The sequence below is a fragment of the Lipophrys pholis genome (assembly GCF_963383615.2).
Source record: "Lipophrys pholis genome assembly, chromosome: 5".
In the NCBI taxonomy this organism is placed as follows: domain Eukaryota; kingdom Metazoa; phylum Chordata; class Actinopteri; order Blenniiformes; family Blenniidae; genus Lipophrys; species Lipophrys pholis.
Window position 1 is genome coordinate 9,842,260 of NC_137628.1, and position 22,666 is coordinate 9,864,925.

The following is a 22,666-nucleotide window of genomic DNA, read 5'->3' on the forward strand; positions in this document are numbered from 1 at the left end:
AAGGCAGGATGGCTGCAGCGGGAAGAGCTGACATAACACTCCTGAGCAAAAAAAAACAAAAAACTGCCGCACTCCCCACCAGGCCAGAGGAATCAAAAAAAAAGAAAAAGGAAAGGCACATGAAGACCTCTTCATGTCAGCCGCATGTGTGCGATCTCTGCTCCCATCCCCCTGTCACACACACACACACACACACACACACACACACACACACACACACACACACACACACACACACACACACACACACACACACACACACACACACACACACACACACACACACACACACACACACACACACACACACACACACACAGCTCTCTCTCTCTATCCAGATGACAGAGGACGTTGCCTGCGGTGACCTCGGGAGCAAACTTACCACTAATGTGTTCTGACAACTCGGCTCCAAGAAAGTGCTAACAGAGCAATGTAATGGTTAAAAACACTCCCACACTTCACTCGTACCTCAGCACTTTAACCTCGGTCCTCTAACCTCGCTGACTTCGACGCCGCGCGGCGTCTGATTTCTGTGGACAAACGCGAGGTGACGTCGGGCTGCGAGCCTGGGATCTCCGCTTCCAGGGCGACTCTCGATGGTTCAGCAAGCCGGAGGAAGGAGGTCAAAGCCGTGGCCGACAAACGCAGCTTCCTTTTCTCAAGCGGAGAACCACAAATGCATTGGCCGCTCACGCCGGCGCTCGTAGGCATGAGACACCTGAGAGAAGCGACGATCTCACAGATTCTCAAGAAACTGATTTAAAAGCTAAATTCCAGTGATGATGAAGCAATCGGCCCTGCTTCAATAGAGAGAGCAGGATTTGTCACATGAAGCATATGCCATATATCTTATCTGTATGTTTTAAGTCAACTGTGCCCGATACTAACGTAAGATAACGCTGAATGGAGTTACTACAAACTCTGACAGTCTTTGTGAATTGGGCAGCAGATCCTGTAGAAGAGGAGTCACCAGAAGACTTTTTAGCCGTTTAAGTAACAGAGGCTATTATATGATGACGAGGCTTGACCCACTCAGGCCCCCGTGACATGAACTCAAGGCCACCAAACAACAAAACAGGTCACTTCCTATAACATCACACCAGGAGAAAAAAAAAAAAAAAACATGCGACAACAGGACACGGAAGCGACACGTGAAAGAATCTGAGCAGTGGAGAGAAAGAAATAAACATGTCAAGTCTTCAAATGGTCCCAACAAATGGTTTCAGTCATGTTTCGGGTGGATGGATGGATGGATGGATGGATGGATGGATGGATGGATGGATGGATGGATGGATGGATGGATGGATGGATGGATGGATGGATGGATGGATGGATGGATGGATGGACGATTGAGCAATTTAGGACTGTGTACACGAATCAAACATTTTATAACTTTTATCATTTATTCAGAAAATGACAGAATTTGCTTCCACAGTGTTCGAACATCAGAACTCGAACACGGAGAATATAAAGACACCGTTTAAAACACAAAAAGGAAAAAGTCCGAGTGGAGAAGTGAAATAGCTCACATACATTAAGGTCATTTTTCTGTCACACTATGAAGGGAAAACCCACTTCTCTGATGTAATTAGAGGTTAATACATTTTTGTGCAAACCCTAATGATTCAGTCGTCAGTGACGAGCAACACAACTAGAAACAGGAACCAGTGAATACACCATGAATAAAAAAAATCTCTTCCTCATGAGTCTTTCTTTCTGAGGTTTCTCTTGCCACTTTCATTTCTTTCTCCACACAGGCGGAAGAGTTGAGGGACACACTGTCAACACAGCTGCATTGTTGCCCCAGCGGGTAAGACATGGAGGTCAGAGGGCCTCTGGCCCCTCATCCACTACGACACAACATCACCAGCCTCGTGCCAAGTGTGGTGCCCGGAGCGAGACCCCCCTCCCTGCCCAAAATCCCCCTGATGTGCTGCCATTCCCCCAACGGGACGTTGATGGAGGTAAATCCATTGTCCTTGTGCAGGATGAGCACACATACTACAAACATATGATGGGTGCTGCCGCATGCAGACTGCCTACGTCACACTACAGTCAGGCATGGAGAAGCTATATTTAACCACGTGTCTCTTTCTCCCCGGGTGCTGGGTCCATCTGACGTGCAATTTTATTTATGTAACAATTCGAGCAATTTCAGGGCATTTCAGTCAAGTGAATATTTCCCAAGAGATCATAATATGGAAAGCGATAGTTCACACAACAGCAGAGATGTTTGGTTTGCAGACGGAACCTCTGAGTAAAAGACAGGAGGATGACGACGCTGAGATGTTCATTAAACAGGATGGAGTCAACATGGAGAGGTGAGAGGAACAGCTGGTTGAAGAAGTTACAGATCAAATGGGAGGTTCCAGCTGGAGATGGAGAAGAGGGTGGAGTGATGGAGGACGTGGAGATGACTGGACATGGGGGAGATGGGGGCACAAAGAACGGAGGTGTGAGACCTGATGTACTGACGATGTGTGCAGAGTGTTACCTTCTTCACACCTATTTCATGTTTGTTTTTTTAACATGAGCAAAGAAATCAAATCGTGTCAAAACGAAAAAAGACATAAAAATTATATCATTGAGTCTCTGAAGTGAACAATTTCTTCTACTGGAGAATATAAACTTTTTCTCCAAAGACATGGGAAGTTGATCCCTGCTTTAGAAGAACACAGAACACAGATTTATACATGTCCAACAGGAGCCCTGTTGGACATGTATAAGGGGCACCTCAGTGGTCAGCGGGGGGTATTTTAGGTGAGCTGCATGTTTCCCACAGGGGAAAGGGCAGCCCCACAGACCATGAACACCAATCCAGTTGATCTGTGTCTAAATATAGCACAGCAGAGCAGCAGCTCGGCCATGACTAACTGCTGGACATGGTGGCACAGCGGGGGGCCGCGTGGTCAACTGGGTGGGGGGGCACGCCGTCAGCACATGACAGAGGAGTACACACAGACAGGAGCATTCACTCCTTTGCTTACTAAAACCCACCCGGGGCATCTCTCTCTTCCTCTCTTGTTCTTCGTACAGACTCCAGTGAGGTCTGAAAGGCAGCATCTGTTGCCATGGCAACATGAAAGCGCTTAAAATTGCATATTTCACTTAGGGATTTTCTCAGATGTTTTGAGGGGCTTCTGGTGTGTGTGTGTGTGTGTGTGTGTGTGTGTGTGTGTGTGTGTGTGTGTGTGTGTGTGTGTGTGTGTGTGTGTGTGTGTGTGTGTGTGTGTGTGTGTGTGTGTGTGTGTGTGTGTGTGTGTGTGTGTGTGTGTGTGTGTGTGTGTGTGTGTGTGTGTGTGTGTGTGTGACCATCTGCCGGGATCAAACTGTGTTTAAACATTCAAATGATGATGAGAAAGAGAGTCCCATTTGGGGAAAATTTGAGAATTTGTTTCATGAATGTAAGTCAATGCAACATTTTATCATCCTCCAGGTCTACAAACACTGAAGGTGAAATCTGACTGCACAGGGACTCGTGTACCGAGGGGACCGATAGAGATCATGAGCAACCTGTTGGTTGTGTCGAGGTGAGGGTTTGGTTCCGTTTTTTATTCAGGCTTGGTTCACAGTTTGGTTCAGATTTGGTGCGTGGTAGTGAGAGTTGAGTTTGGAGTCAGATTTCATCATTGCTTTTCGACTAAACGCTCAAGGTTCTTAAGGTCTCTTTAAAGACTAAAACGTTTCTTTAACCCGTTGTAACCCAGAGTATTCGTACTCCAGACTGATGAGGGGTAAAGAAATTTACGTAAGCTTACTGAAGCTCCAAACATGAGTCCAACAGTAACACTTTCATAAAAGGGAAGGTGAGGCTGACGTCCTGGTTCAAGGACTGTAAACAATTCAATTCTGTTTTTGATGGCGCTCTATAGCCTTGTACACAGGTTCACTGAGACAATACAGGAGCGGAGACAAGTCCTCAGAAGGCCAGCCTCCTCTGTAAGCTCTCCCTTCGAGGCAAGTATCATCACATTCCAGATTTACACTCAAAAGATCACACGCAACGAAAACCGGGCTAAAGTGGGAGCAGGAGACTGTGAGAGGTCCTCTCGGCAGCCCCTCTGAGAGCGAGCAAAAGCACTTTCAGGACAAACAAACAGATCTGACGGAAGAGACGAGGGAAGGATCGGCTGAGAGGATATGAAGTGATGCACGTTCTGCACTCGCGCGCCACTCAGGTGATGGTTCAGGTGGAGATTACATGAAAGAGGGAAGAAATGCTACAGAATCACTGTGGTTGAGGCGGTAAACGAGAGGAGACACCAGAAAGTGGAGGTCACATTTTCAGTGATTATCGTCTCTTTACTTGAACTCTCCCAATTGTTCTTCCAATTATGGTGCATACCCCCCCCCCCCTCGTTTCTAATATGCAAAAAATATTGAATCTAATACCAGTGGACATGAAGGACCCTTCAAAATGAAAGCACTGTGCAGTTTTCCAGGGTTTCTATCGTGTGTTTTATTCTGGTTTTCTGACATGTGTGAATCTAATTTTAACCAACCCTCTGTGATTTGTGACACATCCTCAAGGAGACTTCCCTGGGTTACAAACCACTGACTCAATCGGTACTTTGTTACTCAGATCACAGCCTCTCAAACGCTGGGCCGAAAAAGTATCACCAGAACAGTGCAACCCGAAAGGCGACTGGGAGGAACAATGCTCACTCAGGACTTCTTGTCGGTTGTAAAGATGTCCGCCTCCTGCAAGTGTCAGAAACCTCAAGAGGAGCCGAAGAACACCTCAAAGGTCGTTTTCTCAGATGGCGGCTTCGAAAAGATGAATACTTCATTACAAAATAGGGAGGGGGGGGGGGGGTCAGGAAAGCTCTATTAGATTATTGGTGCTGATCAAAAGCTCCTTGATCCTAACAAGATCACCTGAGTGAACAAAGATAAAATTAAATTAAATTAAATACAAAGAACAGAATTGGAGCTCTTAAAGCTCGTCTCTGTGGGCTGACAAGGCAGCCTGTCATATGAGGCAAACAGGTGCTGTTTAGGTAAATGATGACGCTCTTACCTGAAGCACAATACCCACAATGCCTGTGTGCGGGCGTGTTCAGCGCGACAGCCGGCTCTCTTTGTGTTGACAGAATGGACAACTCTGGATATAGAGCCAGGGAAACTCCCTCTGAGCAAACGCTGGTCTGAAACCTGAAACCTGCTGCAGATCATCTCCATCAGCTGTGATCCACCAACACAGAATCTCCGATTTCACTGAATTCACTGATTTCACACAGATTCAACAAGAAATGAAACTCTTCTCCTGCATTTTCAGGTTTAAAAAAAAAAAACTACTTACAAAATTAGTAGACACAGAGACCACCTGAGACCACCTGAGACCACCTGAGACCACCTCTACAGACACTCCGAGTCTTCGTTTACACGACACTGGTGTGCAGATCCACTGTTTCCTCAAAGTTTTTATCCGAAGCTCCCAAAGTGGAAAGATTCTTTCACGGTAGCGATTCCGTCCTGCAGAGACTGCCGGAGGCAACAAAGCGCTGTCACTGAGCATTCGCATATCTCCCCCCTCCCTTCTCGTTGAAAATAGTTCCTTCTGCTCATGTGCCTGTAAACAAACATGGCGACCCCTAGTGGGGCGACTCGCGGTCCGTATTCTAGATTTATCATCCACATCGGTAGTTTAATAGTTGAGACTCTCCCCTGATATCATTCGTCATCAGTCCATACGGATGTCGGGTTCTCTCCATTTTGTTCACATATATAGCGTTTTGTTTTCTGCACACAAGTCTGTGTGGTTTCATTACAAAAAGAAGCAACAGCACCCTCCCGTGGCCCGGCAGACTAACTACATCGTTCTCAGTGTGTCCGCTGCTGCAGCGTAAACACATCACTTTTTTTCTATATACAGATTAGGTGTTGTCACTTGAAACGTTGTTGTGTAAACGGGGCCTGAGACCACGTCTCCATAGACCCTGAGACCACGTCTCCATAGACCCTGAGACCACGTCTCTATAGACCCTGAGACCACGTCCACAGACTGTTTACAGGCCTCGCTCTTCCCCATTCAGTACAGAGAAACTCTGCTGGTACCTTTCAGGAGCAGATACCACAGAAACATCTCCAGCGGTCCTGTGGAGGCCTCGAGAACTCAGGAAATATCACAAAGCCAAAACGTTTTGGCTGATCAGTGTATATTTTTTCATTTGTGTGGGACTGAAAGCACATTGAGGGGACACGGCTCTGAACTCGGACTCTGTCCTTTTATTGGCTGTGAATGGTTTGAGCGCCTGATATTCTACAGTAAAGTTTTCTCATTGTCATCGAGAACACCAAAACAAACAGTGATTTCATCCTGCTGACAAAGTGCTGCCGCGCCGTGAAAGCGTGATGGATCTCTGAGCCATTGTTGTCCGAAAACTATTATCTGAGTCGCTGTGCAGCTCTGACATCAGGACAGGTTCCCTGCTGCTGTATATACTCACTGCAGCTCAACATGCGTGTTCATACGCAGCCCAAAATAGACCCAGTCCAACGTGCTGTTTCTTCCTGTTTCGGAGACGAGTGCTCAAGACAGACACACTTTTCACAAATGAAACTTTGTGACTTTGAACAAAATGACAGGAGCCCACAGCAAGGCTGCAGACAGCACCTCAGCCACTTGTTGATCTTATCTGGCCAACTTTTACACCCCTTGTTTATACAGGCGAAGTGTGCAAACACATTTTTCATGCAACTTTTGTCACAAAAACACAAATAGGTCGAGCGAGTCTGAAGCAAATTTGCATTAACGCCTGTACAAATTGTTGGTTCAAAGCATTTAGCAGAGTTTGCACACTTTCATACATTTAACCGCATTTACTCTCATTTATACATTCTGCAGCTGTACTATTCTGCTACACAACGGTTGAATGGATCAGATTTTGTGTTGTTAGTTTTTGTAATATTTGACTTCATGTTGTGGTTCTAATCTGTGAGTTGTGACTTCTGTGTTGCTGCTGTCTCTCTTGCATTGCAGAAACCGTCTGGATGAACCGTCCTTCAGTCAAATCTCCACATTAAAGTTACACATATTCACACCACAGACTCTCTTCTGGTTTCATTTTCTACTGGAATAGTTGCTCTTGTACACTGAGGCCCCATTTGCACGACTACGTTTCAAGTGAAAATGCATCGTTTCTCTATTTTCTTTTCAGAAAAACACATTTTCCTCAGCAATGATTTGATAACTATGTTGATTTACACAGAAACGTGTCAGAAAACGACGTAGAACGTGGAGAACAATATACTATAAACATTAACAATGGCAAGTGCGCGGACATTCGTATGGACAGATGCTTATGTTGGGTTGCTATTAAGGGTGACTCTCAACAATAAAGCTATCGAGTCCCAGGAGAATGTGGACTGGGAGACATGTCCCTCTGGAGGTAAACATTGTTGAGATTCTACTCATGTATGTGCAAAAGGACAATTTACCAGCACCGTTTCGGAAAAGTTGTTTTACCCCATCTACACGGAGACAGAGTTCAAGTGTTTTCAGAAAGTTCCACCTTGGGAGCCATTTTCAAAAAGTTGCATTTTCTGAGCACCAAAAACGCAACGTAGGTTTTCCATTTTCACTTGAAATAGTTGCAGTCTGCTGATTCAGCACTTTGGCCTCAGTGCTTAGTGAAGCTTCTTCACACACAAGAAATTCTATAGATGGTGAACCATAGAAACCTGAAGAGTCGGTCCTGGATGTGAAGGAAACGTGTGCAGAAACACTGAATCCCCCCCCGCAGACGTTTTCCGTGGCGGAGGTATAAAGCTCTCCAGCAGACAGCGACGAGGGAGCCCGAAGGAAAAACAGATATTTCTCAGTGACAGAATCTCGATGCGTGCACCACAAACGACGGCTCAAAGTATAATTCAGTACAGCAGCGGGACTCGGAGCCGCGTCTGATTCCTCACTCAGATGTCTACTAAACGTTTTATTGTGTCTGTTGGCTTGGCGTGTCCAATAACGCCCGTCAAACAGGGCTTTCAGGATGAGCCAGCGTCCTTTAGTGTGGCCCGCGAATAGGAGTATTCCCAACAATAAAGCCACTGATAGATATTTAACAAGTGAGAGCAGCGAGTTCATGTCCCCCCCCCCCCCCCCCCACACACACACACACACACACACACACACACACACACTTACTCTGGCGTGCCAGCTCACAAACCTGGGCTGGAGCGACGCTGACATCCCCCCCCCCACCCCCAACATTTTCCTGCCCCGAACATACTTGTGAGGATCAGAGCTTGTTAATCCAGAGGTGAGATGAATGGCAGCACTGTGTATGTGTGTGTGCGAGCAGGAAGGAGGGCAGGCAGGGACCCCAGGCACAAGTCAGCGCCGCACAAAGAGCGGCTCAGTGCTGCTCCCGTCACACATGTAGGGGGGGACGGATAAAAATATATGTGCATGCAAGCAGCCCCATACACTGTACAGGAGACAGGACAGCAGGGGAATTAAACACACTTTTCAAGAACAATGTGGGACAAATTAAAACTATTTATACTATCAAAGTGTTAAAATTAAAAAAAAAAAAAAAAAAACTCTAGGAAGAATTTGACATTAACTTAAAAATAGAAATGTGTTTCCATGGACATATTCCAATGACCCACACCATTAACACACATATTTCCATTTTCATTCCATCTGAACCGGTTTTTAATTATGAAAGCAAACACTGCAGAAACTTGAAATGAACCACCTGGAAAAAAATAATAATTTGCTTAAATTGAACACATTTGTTTATTCAGTGAGACATTTCAATTAGTTTGTCTTCACAGCATCTTTGTTTCTGCTATTATTCAGTAATTTCATGTAATAATTTGTTTGTTGTTTTTCCATTCAAATTCATTTCCTGTATTTTGCATGTATTTATTTATGTATTGTGAATATTTCTGTTAAATTCCTTTTCATTTCAGATTATTTAAGTTTCATTTTATGTACCCTTTATAGTTTTTTACTTCCTATAATGTTTGTGAAATAACTGATTTATAGGTTACGTTTTACTTCATACATGTATTCTCAACTCAAAGTATGAATACATTGATAGCTGTATCAATGTATTTGTTTTTTATATATCTTGTGTTCATATAATATTGATGGAATTCTTATATATCACACACACATTTATTTATTTATTAGCTTCATTTTCAATTTTGTATAAAATATGTTTTTTTAATTTAAAATGGATGGTATATTTATGGGTTTTTTTTTATTCTTCTGTTTTTACTTATTTTATTAATTAATTTGTTTGTAATTTCATGTACATATAATGTTATTAATGTATACATTAATTTTTTATATTTTTTAGATTCTTCCTTATGAATTTAACATATTTCGTATTACTATTTGTTTATATATTCATTCTATATGTATTTATATGATGACTAATATGACGATTTATTCATTTTATTTCTACTTTCCATTAAAGCGTTTATTTGGAGATTTAATGGTTCTAGATTTTTGTTGGATAAATCTATCCTCCCTCCTTACTCTCCTGATTGTGGATCTCTAATTACCTTCAGAACGTTTTTGTGGTTTGCAGTGTTTTCTGGTGAAATGTGTATAAAAGGTGCGTTATCGCATTAAATAAAGAAACATGAACAATAAGTCGTTCACTTGGCTTGGTCAGGATAAAAACTGCACATTCAAATGTGAACATTAACTCTCCAACATCTAATAAATACAAACCTAATGCACATGATGAGGTTGGCCCCGATGTTGTCTTTGGTGATTTTCAAGAAGTAATTTGTGCCTCAGGGGGTCTGGAAGTGTTTGAGTTGAACAGTTGAAGGTGAAATATCTCTGTGAGCATGAATCCAGTGAGGGCATGTCAGACAGAGGAGAGCTGGAGCTGCCAGGCCGCCTGCTGAGCACAGTTTCTCCTCTGACCTGTTCCTAATGCGACCAGACCAAGAAACGCAAGGGTTGGTTTTTTTTCCCTCGTTTGCCTGCTGAAAGCAATGGATGATGAAATTAAACTGCTGTGAGCTTCACCGACTCAAATTACCGTCAAACATACCAATTCTGCAGAAAAGTGCACATGCACCCGATGTACCTGAATGTTGTTAATAAAATGTCATGTTCATAAAAAGGAATACATTTGATTAATGGAAAAACAGATTTTACCAATTTGAAACGAGAGGATGTGTTATACATGCACTTAATAAGCTATCAGATGATTTATATGACAGGGGAAAAGAGCGAGTTCTACTGTGTGGGAAAAACATTGGAGCTCAAACTGTAAAGAAACTTGCTTTTACACATTAATTACAGTGATTATTTTCTAATATTCACAATGTCATCACTTTAGCACACTATCTCAGTATTTTAGCTCAGCTGAAATTTGTTTCTTATCACAGAGCATATGCAAAAACACAATTTACTCTTATCTTTTACCTTAAAAGCAGTAATAGCTGTCAATTCTCAAAAAAGGTTTTGTATATTTTGATCATAGCAGTAGCGAAGCAGGATCAATAATATCTGTAATACTCCATAATAGGAATATAAAATGAACTGCATCTTTAATCAGTTCAAACGTGATATTGTTTAAATCGAATAAAGCTCCAGTCTGTCATATTTTCAGTCATTAACAATGAAAAACTAATCAAGAAGGAGAAGCGGAGTGATCTTAAAGCTAACCAGCTAGCAGACGGCTCAGTCTTGTAATACCACTTTGTACCACAAGATGGTGCAGTGAGTCACTCTTCATGCAGCAGATTCAAACACAAGTTAAAATGGGAAATTCAAAACAACTAAAAGCAAACAGGTAAAACTCTGAGTCACTGCTGAAAAGTAAAAATTTTATGTACTGCACCTTAAAGCATCTTGTCCATCCTTTTAAAAAGACGACAAAAAGCACTAAGTTATGATCGTGGGGGATCAAAGCACAAACACAACGCTAGAGGATATCGGCAATGACGGCAAACTGCTGAGAGTCTCACAAAACTTGTGATCTTAAGAAAAGAAACAGTCATACCCAAAAACAACCAAATAAGCGTAGCTCCATGCCAATACTAGCTGGATAAATCACCTGTGTTAGTCCTGTAATGCACTGGTGACCTGTACAGGATGTACACTGCCTTGGACCCAGCGTCAGCTGAGACTGCCTCCTCATCTGTTTACATAGAAAGCAGGTATAGGAGACAGATGGATGTCAGTCTGACAAAATCAGCACCGAAAATTTGAGTTATGTGACCAACTGGGGCTTTGTGTACTAATCTATTAAATGAAAGCTGGTGTTGTTGCTGAATGCCAGAAAAGGTTCCATCCATTCACACAACAGGACCACTACCTTCTTTCTTCCTTGGAAGCCCCCCTATTAACACTCCTAAATGGCCTCACATGAAGTTTTCTGTTTGCAGATTGCGAAATGAAAATGCAAACTGAATCATAGCCTACGACGATGTGAGTGTGCAATAAAATAACACGTCCTAAACATAAACGTGAACGGAGCCCTCGCCATTGTGACATTTATGTGATTGGAGAGAAATCCCTGAAATTATGAGAAGGAGAATAAAGACGCGGCCGTGGCTGGGAAATAGCATGGCTTGGCAAGGGAGAAAAAACACTTTTTAACTTTTTAATTTTGCAAAGGGAGCTTGAATTACATACTTGTTAGCATCTAGTACCATTTGGCCTTAGAATTTACTGTTATGGTTTTTAATTTTCCAACAAAACACACCACATTGAAAACTTGCATCAGGAGCTACGATCACCTCACAATATCTAACATTGTCTGACTTTTCGACAAAGTCTTTAAAGACTAAATACAGTTTCAATACTCCATTACTGTCGCCAACAAAAGTTGGTGGAGAAGGTTATGTTTTTGGCTATATTAATTTATTCATTGTTTGCATGTATGTGTTTGACCACGTTTTCGCACAAACTACTGACCTGAATTGCATGAGATTTTCAGGGATGATTTGTCATCATCCAAGGACAAATCGATTAGATTTTCAGACACAGCAGCTCCTGGATAGGTACGCGATATCCTCCATTGTGGACACACTTGAGCTCCGCGGTGAGCCGTCACTTCCCCGGAAGCTGCTGTTAGCGGCCTGCCAGCACACTGCTAACTCCGCTACGGAGCTCGCAGCTGATTTCTCGGTTCAGCAAGTATCCAGAAACACTAGTGTGAGTGCACTGACTCTGGTCGCGGTTTATCTGTGTGCTCAGTGTTTCACACATTGATGTTGCTACCTGACAGCTCATATTGACGCTAGCTAGCCTCACGGCTAACATGCTAGCGATGCCAACTTGGTCCCACAAACAAATGTGGTGTCCGTTCTCGTTCTTCATGCATTTGTTTTAGGTTTCTATGCTTCTATTCCTCAAACTGAAACACCCTGGAAGAAAAAAAAACACTTTTTAACTTTGTATTCGCCCAGTAGCCTCTCCTACTTCAGCGTTGCCCTAAAACATTGACGTAAAAGGTAAAAGTAGGGCAAAAACAGATTTGTAATTTATGCAATTTGTAAAGTTTCTGTTCTGATCCACATTGTCTTACTAATTGTCGACCAAACATTCACGGCTACAATAATGATGCGATTTGCACATCACAGTAAACAACAACACAACATTTAAAGCTACAGTTGGTGGAAATTTATTTAAAAACTGTGCTGATCATTGTGATTTACATGACAAAGCAGCTTGGCGGGAGAGAAAAACAGCTCGTTCTCAACTGAGATTATGCAAATTTGTCATTTTCCTGCAGAATATTGTTGAGTATTAAGGGACTGGTGGAGTCGATATTTGAGCTGATGGAGCATAGAGAACAAGGAACACGCTTTCCTGAGGACACTCCGGTCTCACCTTGGCTCTGGAAGGAGGTGAAGCTTATTTTTATTTTAGTTTTTTTATGTCTGTTGTGGAAATTGAAGATCATCAAACGGACACAAATTCTGATGAAGAAGTCGCTCGGCTGAAACAACCGTCATCTCAGCAGAGAGGCGCAACCTTCAAGGCCACTGACCATCATGGCTGCATCCATCACGCTGCAGCAGAGACAGCAGAGAGCTGAGGTCAGGCTCATGTGCCCCCCCCCCCCAAAAAAAGACCACCTCCACACCTTCACTTACTGTCACAGAAAGCTAAGAAAATCCGTCCTAATGTCGGCAAAGAGAAAAGAGGCCGGAGATCTCTGTGGGCGTACGTGAGTCAACACTTTCATAAGATATGCAAATGAGACTTTTTGGAGTCGACATTTCTGCCAAACAGTTGAGCCGACAGAAGGAAATCAACAGTTCTCTTTAAATCACCGAACAGATTTGTTTTTAGCCCCAAGAGTACCTGAGCTCTGATTTGACTGTTTTCTTCTCAAACTTTCAAGCTCTACACCTCTAATGGACTGACGTCTTTGCTCTTCAGCTGACTTTTCTATAGACGATCCGTCGATCCGCCAATCTTCCTTCTAACTTTGTCCACACAATGTCACTGTGGTAATGGAGTGAAGAAGATACGTCACTGTCCAAAGGCCACTTCCTCCGGCTGCACTGGAGGGACCCTGAGCTGCTCCCAGACCAGCTGATAGATTTCATCTCTCCAGAAGGTCCTGAATTGAACTATGGACGACGCCCTGCCTCTTAGACCTCTAATGGGATGTGAACAAACACTATCCGTCAGAGGTGCTGATCTGCATCACGGCTGCTTCACTTTCTACTACAATGGAGTCAAAAGCACAACATCATCTGCAGAAAAGCAGACCGTACTCTCCATTTCCCGTATACAAATCTCTCTTGCTCTTAGTTGCACCTTGACCTGAACAAAGTTGTCAATGTAAGCAATTTTAAAAGTTAAAAATCAAGTTTGTAAAAATTAGAATGTCTTTTTATGCTACAGAAATGTCAAAGTGGTTGTTACTTCTCTGATACTCCGATATTTTCTCTATCTACATTTTTCTGTTGGACCCCCAGGAAATGAGACGTGTGGAAAAAGGCTATCCTGTAAATATATTCCCTCTTGGTAAACTTAAAGTATAAAGCTAATCAAATCGCATTATCCTTCGCCACTCAAACTTATTATTCTGAGTTTTAGGGAACAGAGATTAAAGTCCATGTCCAATTTAGTGGCGTTTTTTTTTTTTTGGGGGGGGGGGGGGGGGTTCTATAGCTTCAAACTTCAAGTACAGGTAGATGGGCTGCCTTTATATAATGTGTTTGTGCAAGCATGCATACAATCACTCACACACCCGGCACCACCATGAAAACTGCTGTCGCAACACAAAAAGAACGTCTGAACAACAGTTACTGGGTGTTAAATGCTTTTTACAGTTTAGATGAGGAATATGACCCTGGACTTGTTGGGAGTTCTGAACACAGCAGCATTCAGGATGGCTAAATATAGTGGGAAAAGTTGAATGGAGCTTGTGAAACCATTCATGTCTCTGTAAAATTACACTTGATGTGATCAAACAGCTTTCAGTGTGCTCATCTGAGATGTAACACAGACGTGTCTTTGTAGAATGCTTATTGCTGGATGTGCCATCCGATTTCAACCCGTCATTGCTTCAGTCTAAATAGCTTCACAAAAGAGACACGGGGGTTAGCGAGATCGGTCAATGACGCAAAACAAAAAACTCCCCTTGAATAAACTTACTGTCCTGGTGGTAACCACACTATCAAGCTGGGTCATTTGGCGAACGCGCTGCTTTGGAGGCCATTTTTCTGTTTCTGTGTCTCGGAATGAAAGATAATACTGCTGAAGACAAAAAGCAATAAGAGTGTCCTCTCAGGTTTCCAGTATATTAACAGCAAAAAATACACACGCTTCAACCACGAGTGGAACAAGTCAGGTCAGCAGGGCAGAGCAACAGGTTTACTACAAACTACAACCCCCCCCCCCCCCCCCCCCCCCCCCCCCCAGACTATTGTTACACTGAGAAATCAGGGTCAGACAACGAATAATCATACAAGCAAAGAAGTCCTAAACTGCTAGCAGAGTCAGTCCTGTAATATCGCATTGGACCACCAGATGGTGTGAAGAGCTACTTACCTGCTTCCAAAACAAGAACACAAGATGAGTCTTAACAAATTAACACGACTCAGAATGAGTCAGCCAATGACTCAACACAAGTCAGAAACACTTTAACACGAGTCGGACTGAATCTACAAGAGTCAAAACAAATCAACACGAGTCAAAATGAATCAACAGAACGATCAACACAAGTCAGAAAAGATCAACATTAGTCAGAACGTGAAAATCAATGAGCAAACTGCCTTAACTCTGAGGAAGTGACTCATTTTATCCACCCAGTGGACAAAAGTGGCATTACTTACACAGAGCACCTTTAAAGGACAACTTGAATCTCGTCAAAATGTGTAAGACAGTTTAAAGACCTTACAGTACATGAGGCGCTGTGGTCCAGCAGGTCCATAGAAACCAAGTGAACCGCAAAACACATTTCAATGACGCCTGATTGACATGAAGATGAAAAGTGACCCTGTTTTCTTCATGTGTCGTTATTCTAAGATTGATGTCTCATTATGAGTGTAAAGCTACAAAAATGTGAAAAATAATTAAGAGTAACCATGAAATTTAAAAGAAGAAAATTGACTAAGGCTAAGATAATGAGTTTACACCCAAAACGTATCCCAAACTGGGAACATACACAAACACACACACACACACACACTAATAAACACAAGCGACTCGCCTCCTGTGTCACATTCAAACTGCTACTAAAAAAGCCTTGTGGGAAACGCTGGTCGACGAGCTCTGCTGAACGACTTCAGGAAATTTCATCGTCACTCTGGACCTCAGACATCCAGCAGCGTGACGTCAGCGCTCCATATTCCACCATCACTTTCCTTCATTGATTCTCCCCCATGTTCATCATTCCTGCTGATCTGAGGCGCCTCAAGCCAGACGCTGCTGTTAATGTGTCTTCATTTGGACATTTTCAAGCCATTGCCACAGCCTGAAGCAGTGGGGATCCCGTGGGGGCCACAACAGGAAACATCTGGGGGTCAGAGCAGGTCGGGGTGGTGGGGGCGGTGGAGGGGGGTGCCTTTTGCCTACGTAACATTTTAGTTCTTTTCTTACATGATTTCTTCAAAATTTCAAATAATTAACATACGATGATGTCCAATCACAAATTACTTGTGAAGCACTTTGAGTTACATTATATTGCTTGAAATCTGACATCGATACAAACATGAACAATATCTTATATTGTGAAACAGGAAGTCAGACTGGTATTCAGCCATGTGCGGGGGAAGGTCCTGTGTGTGTGTGTGTGTGTGTGTGTGTGTGTGTGTGTGTGTGTGTGTGTGTGTGTGTGTGTGTGTGTGTGTGTGTGTGTGTGTATGTGTGTGTGTGTGTGTGTGGTGGGGGGGTGCTCATCTTCCACGCTTTAAAAACCACTGATCTAATGACAGTGAGCGACTTCAGCGTTGACATTAAAAAGGAAAAACGTGCTACTCTGTAAACTGTCAAAACCCCTCTTCTGGTCCCACATGTCAACTTCCTTCCTGTCAGAAACGATCGCACAACAAACAAACAGTCGCATGTGGGAGATCAACAGGTTTGAAGAGCCCGATCTTTAACCTTTGACCTCTAGGAGCCAGACAGACCGAATCTGTGAGCTCTTGGTTCACAGGAGAAGTGAAAGCTCAGTTTCTAAGCATGTTGAATGTCTCCTGAATGGAAAAAGCAGAATGTCTATGTATTTTCTGTGACAGCTCAGAGTTCAATGTGCTCCACAGTAATGGACTCAGATGTTACACGATGAGACAAAGTGGGTTCAATACACACAACAGCTTTTAGTAATAAACTGCACATCTGGTGCAAAAACAATGAGTGAGAGTGAGTGTGATCGTGTGGATGATCAACAGGTGTGCAGCTTGAAAACTGGAGCTGGTACTTACACGAAGGCATGGTATATGAAGGCCCAGGCTCGGGGTCTCTCCAGCACGTTGTACAGGTAATTCTGCAGCCTCCGGTAGCGCACGTTCCTGCGGCCGCTCTGCGCGCTGTAGATGAGCGGCTTCCCCAGCAGGCTGAGCCGCGCGCCCTGCTTCCCCCGCAGGTTGTCGGAGCCGGCCGCGGACAGCAGCCCGTCTCCCGCGCTGTTCATCATCCTCCGCCCGGTCTCCACATCCTTCAAGCCGTAGCCCTCCGCTCGGTGCCCCGGCGACGTCCTCATCCAGAGCCCGGTGCCGCCTTCGTCTCCGCCGTGGTTCCGGGGCATGGCATCACCAAAGCGGTCATCAAGTGCGCGCTGGGTTACTGGAGCATGCGGTGGAGGGGGGGGGAGAGGGGTTTCCTAGACCCGGGACCGGGACCTGAGCGACAGATACCACGTGCGGGATGCAGCGTGAGCGGCGCAGAGTGCGGGAGACGTGCGGTGGCGGCAGCAGCAGCGCAGTGTGCCGTCACACTTTGACCGCCCTCTTCCCTTTTTTCTTACATCTACCGCGCGTAAAAAGCTGCCCGCGGCGCGTTTTGCTCCCGCTCAGGATAAAATATCAACTTCCAGACGCAATGGGAGTTTAAAAAAGATATATGAGCGTTAAATGTGAGTGCACCCCTGTTTCCCCTGCGCTTCCACCGCCTGTTGCTTCAGCGGTGCTGCGCGTCCCCGGCTGATGCGCATCAGTGTCGCCGGTCGTGCTCGGAGACTTCACCATCAGTTTGAACGGTGCATCTTTTATTTTTCTTTCTAATTCTATTTATTTCTCACAGTGACGCTCTGTGCTCAGAAGAGTTTATAGAGGCGACGCTGCTTGTGCCAAACCGGCGGAGATGCAAATGAGCATCTGACGATCGTCTTTAAATTTAATTTCCTTAAAAAAAAAAAAAGTTCCAAATGACACCGCGTTATGTTGTGAAACGGACTCTGATGAATTTTCCACTTGGTGGGCTGGAAAAGGAGCCGCGGCTCGTGAACATCTGCAGAAAATATTATGGTGGAAACAGAAAGGAGTTTTAATTGAGAGAACTGGTCCTCATGTTCTGGACGGACTCTCACGCCACAAGTCCAGCAGCTCCACACTTCTGTTTTTCACGGCTGCTCGTGTCATGTGTTGTCCTGCTGTCACTTCAAACCACGTGACAGATGTGTGTGTGTGTGTGTGTGTGTGTGTGTGTGTGTGTGTGTGTGTGTGTGTGTGTGTGTGTGTGTGTGTGTGTGTGTGTGTGTGTGTGTGTGTGTGTGTGTGTGTGTGTGTGTGTGTGTGTGGTGATCTGGTCCTGGTCTGTTTCTGGTCCTGGTGTGTTCACAGTGAAGTGAAGCAGAGGAGGATCTGGAAGCTGCTGTGAAAGTAGAAAGTTGCGCTTCCTGTGTGAGGATTTCCTCTTCTTCGTTTCACCCGCCAGAGTTATGGCGACCCCCCCCCCCCCCCAACACACACACACACACACACACACACCACCCTCTTTTAGAATGCCCAGTAATTCCAGTTTTTTAAGCTGTTTTTCCTCAGTTGTTGAAGTTGCGACCATTGTCAAGATCATTTAGCCAATAGTCTTTTTTTTAAAAAATGACTGTTGTATAAATAAAATAAGATAAAATGTCTTTGTGGAAGCTTCATGGCGCCACTACAGAACAGCTGAAGAGCAACATGTGACCCGAAGCGGCAGGTTGCAGACCTTTTGATCAGACATGCCTTTATCTGTCCATAAATTTGGAAATTAAATTGTTTACAGCCGCCAGTGGACAGAAGAGTAGCAAAATGAAGAAGAAAAAAAAGAATCTGAAGAATAAATATGTAAAACAATAACAGTAAAAAAAAATGACATAATCAGACATTGACCATGACATTCATTCTAAAGTAGAAGTACAGATTTAAAAAAAAAGAATATCAAGTAAAAGTACTGATTTGTCTGCTTTACTTAAGTAAAAGTAAAAAGTACAAGTTCTACAGTGAACATCTTTTACCCACTTTTGTAACTTTTGTTATCATGGCAACAGCATGTGAAGATACAACCCCTTGATATGAAATAGGTAAAATCCTATTCCATTCATATTAGCATGAGTAAGTCTTGATATCTTGCTATTATTCATGTAATCTGATTACTTTTGCAGGCTCAGTGTGGCTAAATGTTGCTTCTATTGTCAAAATACTCAAATAGGATACATAATCGAAAAATCTACTTGAATATCGCAACATAGTAAAATAGTTACTTGCCCCCTTAATTTACAGTACTTGTCCCATTTCTGCTGTTACATGTAGATTTTTATACTGAATTCAAAGAGATTTCAATAAAATGTGGAAAAAAAAGAGGGGGAGCACTTTTTGGCAAGCATTTATAATTGTTTTTACTTCAAACACCTGAGAGAAAACACCACCAACTGTTGGTAACTGTAGATATGCACGTGAATGTTTTCGAGAATCATAACTGAAGTTATTTTTGCATTTGGATTAATCAGAGTGACTTTCATTTTTACAACACCGCTGGCTCTCTGTCACTGCACAGACTGCTGCCAAAAAATGCGCCACCATGTTTTTAATGAAGGGTCGTGTTTGTACATCACACCAAACTCTGCATAACACTGGTCGACTGTTACTCAACTCTGTGTGTGTGTGTGTGTGTGTGTGTGTGTGTGTGTGTGTGTGTGTGTGTGTGTGTGTGTGTGTGTGTGTGTGTGTGTGTGTGTGTGTGTGTGTGTGTGTGTGTGTGTGTGTTAATGCAGCAGCTGCTTGAACCGGATGAAGCGTCCGTCTTCCTACAAAACTACTCCATCTACTGGTGCAGCAGCAGACAACATCTCGGCCCAACAGTCTGTCAGACCCTTCCTGCTCGTTTTAGTTGGAACAACAAAAAAGTGCTGTCTTAATTAATAGACAAGGATTTGTTAAGAGTGGATAAAACTGGATTTAAAGTGTGATTTAAAAAAAAAAAAAAAAACATGAAAAAAAAAAAAAAAAGCAAAATGGAAAAAGCAAAAGAATAAACTGAAACGTTTTTTGGTGAGAAGACAATTTAATGGCCAACGCATAAGCTGATAAATCCTAAGATATTAAAACTGAGAGCTGAGCAAACCAAAAAGGTTCATTTGAAATGGATTGGAAGACTCTCACTAGCGTGTGTCAGAGCGTTATATAATCTGTAATGTGAATATTGTGTTGATATTAACTGTGTATTCTGAGGAGGGAGCAGCAGAATATCATTATTTAGTTAGTAGCTCGTTTTGACGCGTTCAGATGAATCGATTTCAGAAGATCAAATCCTGGAACTAATCAAAGTGTCCTGGTCGTGGACACTTCTCAGAGTCGGTTTGGGGTCAGGAAACAGAATTTGGCTCTAAAGTCTTTTTCCCCCTGAAGCTTTGGTGAGTTTGTCTCTTTGAGGAGAATCTCTGTGGATGATGTTTCATCCGAGTGATGAAAACTTCTCGTCACGGTTTGTCTTTCTGTCTGACCTTGGACCTCATGACATATTCCAATCTTTTTCCTGGGAGCAGCGTGGTCCCACTCTCGGACTCGTACTATCGTTTCCACGACTGTATGAATCCACGCTCTATACTCATAGGTCGCGACCCCCTTCAGGGGCCAAGCGTTTGGGGGGGGGGGGGGGGGGCGTTGGGCTGGCATTGACGGAGATTGCCTGCAGATGTTGTTTCTAGGGGCCCTCTGCTTATTTAACTAGAGGATGTGGAACATAAATCTCCCAAGCCCTCTGCTGCACTGTATCATATGTGAGGTCACACATGAGGCCGCCGTGGCCCCACTTCCTCTCTGGATGGAAGCAGCGCCGCAGCACCCGGACCACAGAGTTATGGTGTTCTGTTGCAGCGCTGCACGGCTGTCATGTGCTTCTATCAACAAATACTACATCATCAAACTCCCGCTCTCCAAAAGCCACCTCGCCTTTATCAGATTACACCGATTTCTGCGAGACATTTTCCATTAAAGATGCGCTTCGCTTCAGTCGTGTTTACATAGCGCCACTTTTCTCACAGGACGCCGCATTAAGAGGAAATATGAAGAGAAACGGTCACGTATGAGCAAACACAGGCTGGAGTGTGGAAGGCAAAGTCAGATTTAAGGAGAAAACCTACAGAAGATGCACTAAAGATGAAGAACATCTGCAGAAAAAGAGTCACAGAACACGCAGGAAGGAAGGAACAGAGAAACGAGAGCACAGATCACAGTGGAGGGACACACCGAGATACTGACGGCGACGCTCGTACGGAAAGTCAGGATGTCTTCCAGCGTTCTAAATCTACAGCAGCTCCACTAAGAAAATGACCCGAAATTGAATTTTAAGCTTCTTCACAGAGTTTCAAGCCAGAAAGTGGAGATCGAGAGCGAAAAACAAAAAAAAAACGGACGTACAGATCAAAACCGCACGGGAAGGTAATGAAAAACAAGACATTCGTTAAAAATCGAAGAAAACTGCCAGAAACCGATCCGAAGACACTCGAGTATGTAACTAAAAGGATCCTTTCGACAGTTTTCACATCGCCGGAAATTTTTGTTTCTGCTTCAAGTTCAGCTTCAACTGAAATCGGCGAGGATGGTACCAGAGGACGCTGGACAACGCCACTCCTTTTTGTTCTATGTTGTGTTGACAAACAAATGCAGAGTGTGTCGTTAGTTGAAAACCTCAAACGTAAAGGTACAAGACTTATTAGTAAAACGAATCATCCTGCATTTAAACACCTTGAGAAAATCTAAAGGAGCCAATCCCACCATACAATTTTGTTGTGATCGAAGAAGATTTTTTCAGGGATTAAAAAAAAAAAAACAGTAGCTAAAGTTCCTTTCCTCCACCACCAAGTCAAGCTCTTTCAATTTTTACAAACATAGCCAAAATAAAGCTCATGTCGCTTTTCAATGCGCTCCAACTTAAGCCCACCGCGCGCCAGTCAAACTAAACTCCAAGCTTATAGCTTCAATGACATGAGCACAGATACAGTATCTCAGGCCTGTGGACCAGACCAAACAGCCGTCCTACTCATGGCGTCTCCGCAGGTATTCCACACACTGAAGCAAACAGTTGAGCTCCTCTCGCCAGCTTCTCCACTCACCTGCCCCTGATCCTCTTGATGAGGCCAGATGACTCACCCACCGTGTTCAGCTTGTTTCTGCAGTCAGACTAATTACTGTCAGGAGTGAGACAAGACAAGAAGAATTGTACAAAACAAAGGAAAACCAAATACATAAAAAAAAAAAAAAAAGACTCAACAGTATCTTGAGATAATAAGATGGATAAAACCGACAGAGAAGGTGTGGATGGGAGACTGCTATCTTTCAGGGTGGCACCTCCATGTCGGTTGAGTCCCTCAATTTGAAAAAGGCTGGTTTGATTCCCCAACTCACACAGTCCATATATCCTAGAAGCGAGACACTGTAACTTAAATTGCTCCCAATGGATGGATTTGAGCACCTTGCATGGCAGCCGCCTCCATTGGTGTGTGAACGAAGCAATGTGATTAAAATTACAGCGTAAGAAGCTTTGGGGGTGATCAAGCAGTGGAAAAGCTATAAGTGAAATTCATTTACCATTTCTTCAGGCACGGCCTCCTTCTTGGTTGCTCCGAATTACCCGTTTGTGTGAGTGTGATTGTGTTTCTCTCTATTATCCATGACTGCTGTATGTTCAGACTTTTATCCGTTGCGAACTGGGATTGTCCCGGTGGATGTAAATAGAAATAGGATCAAGCTTGTTTACAGGACAGATGGGTGTGGTTGTGAACAGAATCGGAATGGTGCACTAGTT

General features: G+C 43.6%; 1 protein-coding gene across 1 annotated transcript in view; it reads right to left on the reverse strand.

Moving 5' to 3' along the window:
* kcnq5b (potassium voltage-gated channel, KQT-like subfamily, member 5b) overlaps nucleotides 1-17,198 on the reverse strand; it is a gene marked incomplete at its 3' end in the record, with an annotated part of 113,150 nt that extends 95,952 nt beyond the window's left edge. The window contains exon 1 of the mRNA XM_080463297.1: nucleotides 16,867-17,198. Coding sequence (XP_080319423.1) covers nucleotides 16,867-17,189 — 323 coding nt within the window. The 5' untranslated portion in view covers nucleotides 17,190-17,198. The remainder of the gene's footprint in view (nucleotides 1-16,866) is intronic.
* Nucleotides 17,199-22,666: the final 5,468 nt, after the last annotated feature.